Source organism: Frieseomelitta varia, unplaced genomic scaffold (genome assembly GCF_011392965.1).
Source record: "Frieseomelitta varia isolate USP_RPSP 00005682 unplaced genomic scaffold, Fvar_1.2 scaffold_188, whole genome shotgun sequence".
Taxonomy (NCBI): domain Eukaryota; kingdom Metazoa; phylum Arthropoda; class Insecta; order Hymenoptera; family Apidae; genus Frieseomelitta; species Frieseomelitta varia.
This window is the reverse complement of record NW_025109616.1, coordinates 245622-258208: the sequence shown is the minus strand read 5'-3', so window position 1 is coordinate 258208 and position 12587 is coordinate 245622. Positions and strand designations below refer to the sequence as shown.

General features: G+C 33.8%; 1 protein-coding gene across 1 annotated transcript in view; it reads right to left on the bottom strand.

Moving 5' to 3' along the window:
- LOC122539023 (cadherin-23) overlaps window positions 1-12587 on the bottom strand; it is a 31677-nt gene that overhangs the window by 7547 nt on the left and 11543 nt on the right. Inside the window, exons 2-11 of the mRNA XM_043673595.1 lie at window positions 9701-9994; window positions 8305-8456; window positions 6007-6387; window positions 5035-5164; window positions 4035-4402; window positions 3792-3930; window positions 3458-3713; window positions 3119-3393; window positions 1916-2241; window positions 444-755 (exon numbers count right to left, since the gene is read on the bottom strand). Of these exons, the coding sequence (XP_043529530.1) occupies window positions 444-755; window positions 1916-2241; window positions 3119-3393; window positions 3458-3713; window positions 3792-3930; window positions 4035-4402; window positions 5035-5164; window positions 6007-6387; window positions 8305-8456; window positions 9701-9902 (2541 nt within the window). The 5' untranslated portion in view covers window positions 9903-9994. The remainder of the gene's footprint in view (window positions 1-443; window positions 756-1915; window positions 2242-3118; window positions 3394-3457; window positions 3714-3791; window positions 3931-4034; window positions 4403-5034; window positions 5165-6006; window positions 6388-8304; window positions 8457-9700; window positions 9995-12587) is intronic.

Sequence of the window (12587 nt, the reverse complement as noted above, 5' to 3'; positions counted from 1 at the left end):
TTTCTAGTATTACAAACTTTTTCTAGTAGAATTCAATTTTTTAAATATAAAACCCTTATAAAGAGGAGCATTTCCAAATCACTTATGTCCTCAGAATCCAAACTGTTTTGTCATGTTTTGGCATGTACCTTTTGTGGTTAGTTTTTTATTACCACGACATTTTTAAATGAAACAACTGTAAAATAATCACGTTCCAATAATACATGACAAATGGAAGATGTAACTATTGAATTAGAATTCACGTACGTCTAAGTGAAGTTTGCTACAATTATTTCCCATAACATTTACCCTTCATCTGTCTTCAGTTTGATTCGAGCAACGTGAAGTGAGCGCCCATAGGCGCCTCTCCTTTCACCGAAGCAAGTCAGACGCCTATGGGCGCCAACAGCAACCGCAAGGGTTAATAATTTTAAACGTATTAAACGTGCATTTTAAATACGTGCCTGCGTGTTCTCGCGAATGGTCACTGTACCGGGTTCGATGAACACTGGCGGCTTGTTGTTGACGTCCACTATGGTGATGTTGACCAGAACATCCGCCGTCCTTTGCACTTCCGTTCCGCTGTCGATCGCTATTACGTTCAAGCTATACCTCGTCGTTTTCGGCGAAGTTAGATCCGGATCCAGATTGGAACCCGGCGCGACTCGAATCACACCTCTTTCCGGGCTGATCACGAATTTGTCACCCGCGCCGCTTTGTATTCGATAAACCAGCTTGTTGTTGGGCGACGATAGATCCTTGTCCCAGGCTTTAACCTGCAATGAAAGCATTCTCTTCGTGTAAATTATTATTATTATTATTGTTATTATTAGTACTACTAATACTACTGATACTACTACTACTACTACTACTACTACTACTACTACTACTACTATTATTATTATTATTATTATTATTATTATTATTATTATTATTATTATATAAATTTACAAAATAATATAATACAAATCCAGCGTTTTGTCTCGTAAACGCGATAAAATTATTATTATTATTACTGTTATTATTGTTATTAGTACTATTAATACTATTAATATTACTACTACTACTACTACTACTATTATTATTATTATTATTATTGTATAAATTTACAAAATAATATAATACAAATCCAGCGTTTTGTCTCGTAAACGCGATAAAATTATTATTATTATTATTATTATTACTGTTATTATTGTTATTAGTACTATTAATACTATTAATATTACTACTACTACTACTACTACTACTATTATTATTATTATTATTATTATTATATAAATTTACAAAATAATATAATACAAATCCAGCGTTTTGTCTCGTAAACGCGATAAAATTATTATTATTATTATTACTGTTATTATTGTTATTAGTACTATTAATACTATTAATATTACTACTACTACTATTACTACTACTACTACTACTACTACTACTACTACTACTACTACTACTACTACTATTATTATTATAATATAAATTTACAAAATAATATAATACAAATCCAGCGTTTTGTCTCGTAAACGCGATAAAATTGTACTGATTTTTGTACGCAATGTAATGGTGTATGAAAATTTTTTCTATTCATACTGTTTTTTTTTTTTTGTGAACTAAAGGTAACCTCCAATTTTTTAAATGAAACCCTATATATCTTCTTTTTCGATTACCTTCGATTTTCAAAAAGTAGTATAACTAAAAAAAGGTTTCTAGGTACTTTTACTATTGGACAAACACATGTAAATACAAAAAAATCATAGCCTCATCCTCTTTCATTTTTCTACAGTACCTTACGCTGAAAAGTAAATTCGTGACACAGTAACCACTGTGTGTAATATAAATATCGCCAAGTGATATAACAATGCAAACTACAAATTACAATTATAATTATTGTTAAATGTAAGTTTCAATCATCGTAACCACTCGATATAAAATTCGTTACCTGAACGACGCTGGTACCCCCAGGCAGATCTTCAGGAATGCTTCTCTTGTACAACGTTCTCTCGAATGCGGGTGGATTGTCGTTGATGTCCTTGAGGTAAATAATTAATGGAGCGTCAGAGCTCAAGCTCGGGGTCCCCATGTCCCTGGCTCGTACCGTCAGTCTCAGAGGACGTACCGATGTCTCCCTGTGTCCTTGGCTGATAGGCAACGCTTCGTAATCCAAGGGCGTAGTCGGGGTAATTACGCCCCGCTTCGAATCGATACTGAAATTCCGCGAAAATTCACCCGATACCAAGGCGTACGTTACCTCGCTGTTCTTAGTGCCTGTCGATAAAGAGGACATTGTATTTCTCAACTTTCTCTGGTGATCTAGTTACGTACGATGTACAGCAAGGAGCATAACTGAACTCACAATGATGAAAAATACGTCGATACTTTCACTGTTATAATCTGGAATAATAATAGAATGTTATAATAACTTTGCAAAACGAAAATGGTGTAAGAATCTATTTGGTCTCATTTTGAAGCTTGAAATTTTTTCTTCGATTGTTTTTTTTTTTTTTTTCCAGAGATGCTTTCACATCACGCAGCAAGTGAGAAAGTAAGAGTACCTTTATTCTGGAAAATTGTTGAAAATTGAAATTTTCTTTTCATAACGATCCCTTGAAACTTCCCTTTTTCGTAATTTTATTGAACTCTGAAGATTAAGGTTTGGGATTTTTTTGAATTTTCGTTTAAAATTCATCAAAACAATGGGGGAAAAAATCATAGCAGCAAGTTTTACGAGTGATAAATGGAAAGCTTTAATCTTCGGGACTGCGATGGATTTAATCACAAATAAAATTTTTCTTTTCTCAAAGAAAGGAACATTTATCGCTACGTGGTATTGGAATATTTTGCAATGAAAACGAAACGAGAGCAAGTGAAATTTTTAAACGAAAGTTACAACAGTTTTAATTATCGACAATTTTTCATTTTCATCAAATTAATCATGATGCAAAAACTCACACTCCACGAAAACAATTTCGTACTTGTCGGCACAGTGACGACAACATAGTCATGAAATTCCCCTTGGGAAATCAAAACAGCAAAACAGCGCATATTCTACGTGCAAACACTTGATAATTAAAATAATTGATATGAAAAATCCGTACGTATGTTCAGTTTTGCTCGTCACTGTAGGTGAAAGCAAGCGACGAACCGTTTAAGTCAATGTCGAACGCTTCGACGATTAAAGGCGATTCGAAATGGTCCTCGTTCTCCAGAAGCACCGCCTCGTACTTGTTTTGCAGAAACACAGGGGCATTGTCGTTGACGTCGTTCACATTGACGATCAGTTGGACGGTGTTGCGATTACCTTTGCCGAGATCGTCTCTCGCCTCGACTGTTAAATAGTGTCGGGACACCAGTTCTCGATCGAAGCTCGATCCGGTTTCTTTAACCGTGATCACGCCAGTCAGAGGATCCATGGACAATCTGCAATTCACAGTCAGATCACAAATGAACGATCATTTCGAAATAAAGCTTGCAGAGTGCTTACGCGTGTGCGATGCTGCCGCCTAAGTTCGTGTATCTGATCCCACGAGTTCCAAAGCTGCCACTGTCCTCGTCGAGGGCTTGAACCCACGCCACTGTCGTTCCAACCGCGCAGTTCTCCGGAATCGATACCTCGTACGTGTCCTCCGTGAACTCTGGATAATTGTCGTTCTGGTCTCTTACGAACACGACCACCGGCACTTTGCTCTGCTTCGGTGCCACCGTCGCCACTTCCCTCGCGATCAGCGTGAAATTTATCACTGAAATTGCAAAGGAACAATTGTACAAAGCTCAAACTCCTTTCAAACGTGGCAACATGCAAACCAATGCAAACCTACCCGATCTGGTTTCGAAATCAAGTTTGCTGGAGTTTTTCACGCGTATAAGGAACGGTGCTTCGTTGATTCCTCTGGACGGAGTCACGTCGAATATACCGTCGTCACCGTCGACGAACATTCTGAACGTGCCGTTTGTCCCCTGAAGACAGAAGCAAAGTGAATCTTTGTAAAGTAGATGATCTTCTCTCTCTCTCTCTCTCTCTCTGTTTCACAATAATCTCACGAGATCGTCCTTTTTCTCACCAAGTCGTGATCGTAAATTTCCGGTATCGCGTCCCCGATGAAATTCACCGGTGTATTGTGCGGCGCGTTCTCGTTTATCTCGGCGCGATATCTCGCGCTTCGGAACTTGGGGGTCTCGTCGTTCACGTCCGTTAGGATAATGGTGACCTCGGTGGAAACGGACGGCGCTGGAACGACGCTCGATACCTCTCTCACGGTAATCTCCAGGATGAAAGTGCCCTCGGCGTTCTCCTCCGCTTCTCGATCGAGTTGCGACCTGGTGAACACCAGGCCGGAAGTCGCGTCTATGTCGAACAAGTATCGCGGACCTTGGCTGATGCTGTACGTCACTTTGTTGTTTATCCCCTTGTCGCCGTCCACCGCGCGAACTGCGAAACGTTTCGAGTAATTGTACAATATTTTAACTATAAAATGTTTGACATTTGTATGTTTTTTATATTTATTATATAAATACAAAGAGTGCCCCGGGATAGTACAATGGAGTGTGAGGTGATTCTATTGTGAAGAAACGAAGTGAAAATAGAGAATGAAATTTCTTCGTTGGAGCCTTCGTTTCCGAGAAAATCGGATTTGGAAAGTTTATATTTCAACAGGAGATTGTTATAAAGTAGGCAACAGAGTAAAATTTTCCGTTTTTAACAAAATCAAGTTTAAAAATTTATTAGATACACAATTTATTGTACCGTATCGTGTTTATCAGACGTACAATTTATTTTCTATATTTCGTATATTTTTTTAAAGGCTTCACCTTGAATGGAAAATCTTCATTTTGCATTTTTTCATCGCAATATCCTCGTGTCGAATTAACCAAATTCAAGTACACTGTATTTTATATGTTTTTAGTTAATAATAATATATTTTATTTAATGTTTTATATATTTAAATTACAAATGCCTAATATTTATTTAATTACAAAAATATTCATTCTTCAAAGAAGATCGTTCCGATTCTCTCGATATCGGTAGAAAAAAAAATGCTACTTTGTAACGAGTTAGCTGACCTTGAAGAACAGAGGTGCCTATCCTAGCATTCTCACTGATCCTGGCAACAGGTGTCATGGTTATGAATTCTGGAGGTTGGTCTTCCACGTCCTGAACCTTGACCAGTATCGCGGTTGTTCCTGTGTTTACCTGGAATAATTATCACTGAAGGCCATTCTACTTCGAAGTTGAACTCAACGTACCTGAACTCTACTACAAAAATTATCATTTTTACTATAACATTCATTTGTGACATCAGATTGAAGCAAGTTTTTTTTTTTTTTTTTTTTGCTTTGCTAATGTATTTTAAAGAATGAGACAGCTTAACCAGTACTATGAGGGTTTAATCAGTATAATGAGGTTTTGTAGGTACCCTCATTGCCATTGCGGACAATGTCAATGACATTGACAGATAAGTCTACTGTTTGGTATTGTGATATAAAGAAATTAAAATGAAGTGTAAATTGTAAAATAAATATAAAATATATATCTAAATAATTTAAATATATTTAATATATTTTTATATATATTTTTAATATATTTAATATATTTAATATAATTTTATATAAATATATTTTTATATAATTCATATATTTATACAAATTTAATATATTTTTATATAATTTATATATTTTATATAAATTTTATATAAATAATTTTAATATATTTAATATATTTTTATATATTTTTAATATATTTAATATAATTTTATATAAATATATTTTTATATAATTCATATATTTATATAAATTTAATATATTTTTATACAATTTATATATTTTATATAAATTTTATATAAATAATTTTAATATATTTAATGTATTTTTATACAAAAGTCAAAAAATAAATTAATTCAATTTGTTAATGTAAATCATAAAATAAATTAAAAGTTAAAAAACGAAGTATTTACTGTAAATAGAAATATCTACTGGAAATGGTTTGGAAATTGTTTGGAAATGGCTTGATTTAAATCGGTTAAAATGGAGACAGACCTTCTCGTTGATCGCTCGATCGATCGCCAAGACTCGCAACTGGTACAAGTATTTCTTTTCGTAATCGAGACGGCCGACAAGCCGAATGACACCTTTCCCATTGACAGTGGATATGCTGAACACGTCGTTGTCGCCGTCGAGCTCCTGAAGGTAGTAAACCACCTGGCCGTGTGCCCCTAGATCGGCGTCGGTGGCTTCGACCGTCGTCAAAATACCAGGACCGGAATCCTCGCGAAGAGTCAGGGAAGTCGGATGCGGACGGAAGATTGGCACGTTGTCATTAACATCCTCCACCAGAAGCAGCAAGCTCTGCGTGATGAAATTCCCCTCGCCGAGTCTTCCATCTGTCAGGGTCAACACCAACGCGTATTCGTCCCTCACCTGCCGGAAACGTGCGCATTCCTTGCGTTTCATTCCGACCCTAATTTCTTTCTCTCTCTTCAAATTTAACTTAGAAATGGAACCTTTCTCGAATTTCTCCTGGTAACATTTCTACGAGGGCGTAGTATTTTTTTTTTTTGGTTTCTTTTTTAAGAAACTTCGATTTTTCAAAACCTAACCTCAAATTTTTAAGGTATTTTCCGAATTGCAATGTATGAAGAACATTTTTTTATTACAATAGTTTCTTATCGCGTAGATGTTTCACTGTCGAATAGAGAAAATAGAAGAAGCTCGTCTCGATGGCTAAAGTATTTTAGCATTACGTAAATTTTTTTCAAATTTAAAAGTAGCTGAAACAAAAGGAGCTCGTATTTTTTTCAAATTCGAAGGGAAAATTCAATTTTAAACGTTTTGCATTTACATTTATTGACAATTGATGTTATTGTCGAGAGGAACATTCTATATTTCGTGGCAAAGTTCGCGTCTCGCGAACAGAAGTTATAGCGTGAGCATCGTGATTTCAAATCGGTCGAAAAAGTAAGTTGAAAGCATTGAACGAAAGCTGGATAACGTGCAAATCGTGCTGTCGTTTCGAAATTGGCAGCCTCACGTGTATAACGAAGAGCCTAATTGCACTTTATATCGGTATACCTATATAAATTTTTTATATATACGGTACACATATATAATATATGCATAAGTTTTATAAATTTTAATATATACGGTATAAATTTTTTATATATACGGTACACATATATAATATATGTATAAATTTTATAAATTTTAATATATACGGTATAAATTTTTTATATATACGGTACACATATATAATATATGCATAAATTTTATAAATTTTAATATATACGGTACACATATATAATATATGCATAAGTTTTATAAATTTTAATATATACGGTATAAATTTTTTATGTATACGGTACACATATATAGTATATGCATAAATTTTATAAATTTTAATATATACGGTATAAATTTTTTATATATATGGTACACATATATAATATATGCATAAATTTTATAAATTTTAATATATACGGTATAAATTTTTTATATATACGGTATACATATATATATAATTTATGTCGGTATACATATATAAATCGACAATTTTTCATCGTCACTGGTACAGTTATGCTCCTCTACGCTGTATCTGTAGATCATTGCGAAACGATCGCGAGATTCGCCACGGCGACAAACCAATAATCACGGGACGCGTGGTAGTTTCCAACGAGGAATTAAGCCGCACGCAAACGGTCACGTTTAAGGGAGACGATGATGACAAAATAACAACTTCCACGAATAGATCCGGCGTAGATCGCTGGTTGCGTATTTCTTTAACGTCCCTGAGTTTCTCTTTAATGTCTTCGATACTGTTGCTTGCCGCGATCGAGCCCGACCGTGCGTAAAAGATATTCGAACGAAAAGGATCGCTCGTGCGATCGTGGATGCGCAAAACAACGGAGAACCTACTTTCCTTCGCTGCCTCTCGTGTGAAATAGGCGAAGGTAACGAAACATTGCGAAAATCTTCCAAATACTTTTTTCTTTTTTTCTTTTTTTTACACTTAGAGCTAGAGCAGATTTTTGCAATATTTCACCGAATATGATTTTTATAATATGAATTATAATTGTACCAATTATAATAGAATTATAATTGTACGATCTTCTTTGGGAAAGAATTAATAACGTAGCAGAGCTACTGTGCGCTGATTCATTGATTTATTGATTTATTGCAAAATATTCATTGATCGATCCCGTTCTGCTCAATTATTAAAACCATACTGGTGAAAGAAAGTATCGTTAAAAGGTTCGAGGTGAAAACGTTACCGCGAACAGCTTCGCTGGACGATCGAATTGAATCGTCGCGACGAAATAGACCGTCTCGAGGACGAGTTACCTCTCTGTCCAGCAATTTGTTCAAGTAAATATTGGCCTCGGCCATGTTGAAATTCTCGACCCGGATCACGTCGCTGCCAGGTTGATCTCTAACGCCGAACGTCATGCTGTCACCGTCAGGATCGACGCCGCGAAGCCTGTAAATTAAACTGCCTGCAACAGAAACCAGTTGGCACGAGTCGCGACACGATACGGCAACGAACAAACGACCTAATTAATTGAAATGTTGCTGAAATGCTGATCGCAACACCGTGCAAACGTCGTGCATTGGCGTGCTATCGTGAAATAATGGCACAGCGGAACCTCTGACGTCCAAAATAACGATACGGGGACGTGGCTGTTCGATTGAAAGAATTTTCGGATAGTAGAACACTTGTCTTTTATTGTTAATATATTAATATTAATATTAATTTATAATATATTAATTTACATATTTTCTTATTTATCCAAACATTTCGGGTAGCAGAGCACTTGTCTTTTCTTGTTAATATATTAATATTAATTTATAATATATTAATATTGATATTAATTTATACTAATATTAATATTAATATTAATTTATAATATACTAATATTAATATTAATATTATTTTATATATTTTATATATTAATATTAATTTATAATATATTAATATTGATATTAATTTATACTAATATTAATATTAATATTAATTTATAATATACTAATATTAATATTAATATTAATTTATAATATACTAATATTAATATTAATATTATTTTATATATTTCCTTATTTATCCAATACATTTCGGATAGTAAAACACTTGTCTTTTCTTGTTAATATATTAATATTAGTTTATAATATATTAATATTAATATTAGTTTATAATATATTAATATTAATATTAGTTTATAATATATTAATATTAATATTAATTTATAATATATTAATTTACATAATATTAATTTACATATTTTTTTATTTATCCAAACATTTCGGGTAGCAGAGCACTTGTCTTTTCTTGTTAATATATTAATATTAATTTATAATATATTATAATATATTATAATATTAATTTATACTATACTAATATTAATATTAATATTATTTTATATATTTCCTTATTTATCCAATACATTTCGGATAGTAAAACACTTGTCTTTTCTTGTTAATATATTAATATTAGTTTATAATATATTAATATTAACATTAATATTAATATCAATTTATATATTTCCTTATTTATCCAAACATTTCGCCGATTTCTGTTCAGATAGTAAGATAGTGAGATAACAGAACAGAATCTGACACACGAGTGAATTGCTAATTGTGTACAGAATTTGGACAGTTGAACGTCCGGATGCTAGAACGTTCGAACAGTAGGTCTTCGGATGGTAGAGGTTCCGGTGTACAATGAAATTCCGTACGCTCTTACCGACTGGTGTATCGGGACCTTCCTTCAGCCTAATGATGATTTCCGTTTGGCCATCGATCAGGAAACGCGGTGGATTGTTCCTGGCGGTACAGCTCGCCAAAAGGCAGGCGAACACGAACGCCAGCCATTCTAACTTGAACCTGCGTCTCTTGTAAGATCGCAGTAACCACGAAAACGCGATGATCGGCTTCGTCGAGGTCATCTTGATGGTGAGATCCGTTCGAGTAACATGACTATCCTTGCCCTCGTCGAATGGAAATTTAAACTCCAACTCGGTTCGCCGAGTTTTTTTTACTGGAAATTGATCAGAGATTGTAAGACATTGGAAATGTGAGGTACATGAACTGTAGCAAGGATAGTGAACAATTGTCGATGATTTACACTGATGTAACTTTGTGAAAAATGATCGTATGACGATCCGCTTGATCTCACTTTAAAGTATAAAAACTTCTACTTTGATACGTTGTGAGTTCTTTTTTTTTTTTTTTTTTGTTTTGAAAATGATTTTATATATAATGCAACGGGTGAAGAAATGAGAATATTTTTACTCTCGAAAATTGTCAAAATTCAAAATTTTCTATGATAATTACATCCACCGTCGTTTTGATGATTAAAGTCTCCTCTTTGCAACGACTTCTTTACTGAACAAAAAATATTAAAATTCGACAGAAATGTAAACGATAAAATTTCATCATTTAACTCTAATGTTAAAAATTTCAAGTTCTATAAAAAAAAGAAAAGAAAAATCGCACAGCAAACCTTAAGTGTTTTACACTAGAATTTTACAACGACTGGAGCATAAAAATCGTGTCGAAGAAATTAGAGTCTAGCAAAATGAATGAGAAGAGTTTACGATACAACAAAGGACACAATATTCTATTCGTGTATTTTATAAAAATTATGCAAATCGCTGAACATTGCAAATCTATAGAATTATATTCTGAAAAATTATAAATTAATCATTTTGACTTTGATCAATTCTAGTGTTCTACGGTGGATTCAGTAACGAAAATAATTTTTTTACGTTTTTTACACGCGTTTGAATTTTTACAATTTTCGAAAAATAATTGTTCCACTCGCTACGTGACGCAAAAAGAGTCATCTTCAAAAACAAACAAACTCGCGACTCTCAAATTAGGAGCTTCACTAAAAGCTGCGTTTTAAAGTAAGATCAAGCGGATGGTTACATGATTTTTTTTTTTTTTTTACGACGTTGCATCAGTTTAAGTGGTCGACGATTTTTCATTGTCGTCGGTGCGGTTGTGCTCTTCACTGTGTCCGCTAATCTCAAATGGTATCTGTAACAAGCCCGCGCAGTTACTTCATTTCTATCGAGGGAGCAATTAGTTTTACTTTAACTCTCGCAACGAAGACGTGGCCAATTAAAAAATGATTTACAAAGTTAAGTCGCGATGCTCAACGCCCGGCAAAGCATTCAAGCGAACGTTATTATCACGTAAGAGAATATCAAATACGTTTTTTTTTTTTTTTTTTTTACTAATAATTTGATGCCTAAATCATTAGAGAGTCATACTATTGCGAAGCGGAAGAATTTTTTTGTAATGCAAAAATCAAGATTTTAATTTATCCGTAATTCGTGCTTGAATAACAAATATTCAAGAACATACATTAACATTTACTCGATGGAAAACCTTATAGAAAATACTATCTTTGTAATATATTGTTTAAACAAATATTCAAGAACATATATTAACATTTACTCGATGGAAAACCTTATAGAAAATACGATCTTTGTAATATATTGTTTAAACAAATAGTTTGTTTAAAAAATGGTATACAAAATCGTCGTCAAAAAACACTAATTTCATTGATTTACACAAAAACTGTATCTTTAGTAATTTCTGAGATATTTGACGAAATATGTTTCGGATCCTCAAGTGGTTTGAAGGTAGTTTTCATTCCTTCAACGTCGACGATTGCCGGTTAAAAAAAAAAAAGAAATACGGATCAAATATTTTTTTTTAAAACTACATTTACGTTGAATTTCATCCAAATCGATGATTAACACTTTGGTACGTTCCCTTAGCAAACTTCTCAATGAAAATCAAGTCTCCAGCAAGGTTAGATTAAGTTAGGTTTAGATTAGGTTTGGGATCGTCTCGCGCCCTGCTGAAAAGGTAACTCGACCAGAAGGAAAGCGCGAGTAAACCGGTTGTAAGAAGAAAAAAGGGTCACGGATTTTCTCGTGGCACGCGAACCGATTTCTCCCGGCAAGTGAAAATTCACTGCTCGCGAGTCGATAGAATTTCCCTCCCGACGATCGTAGAAGATTTCGTCGACCATCGTGTTTAGCGTAACAGCGTGAAAAATGCGTGAAGCTAACAACAGTCGCTAGTCGATGAACCGTTAACGAAGAGAAAATGAATTTGGAATTCCGTTAGCATCTCGGTTCGTTTATTTTACCAACGGAGGATCTTTTACTCATTTGTTCAACTACGTTAGCATGTTATTGGTACGATCCATTTCACTTCCATTAATCTTCAATATTGCACAATTTGTCCTATACTTGTGTAGTACAAGTTATGGTTCCGTTTCGAAAGAAAAGGCAAACTGCCATTCCACTCAGATTTCAATTCGAATTTTAAATTTAATTCCCTTGGATTGGACATTGGTTCGAGTACAAATTATAATGAGTAACTAATTATTTAAATTAAGTGATTATATGAACATTGGTTCAAGTACAAATTATAATAAATAACTAATTATTCAATATCTAATTACCTAAAATGATGTTACAATCACAATGAGTCACGCTCGCTCAAACCTAACCTCAAAAATATTCGTCCAAATGAGTGTTAGGTATTATATACGTATGTTTAGTCTTAACAAATGATAATCAGTCGTGTCAAAAGACTGAATCCTCTCC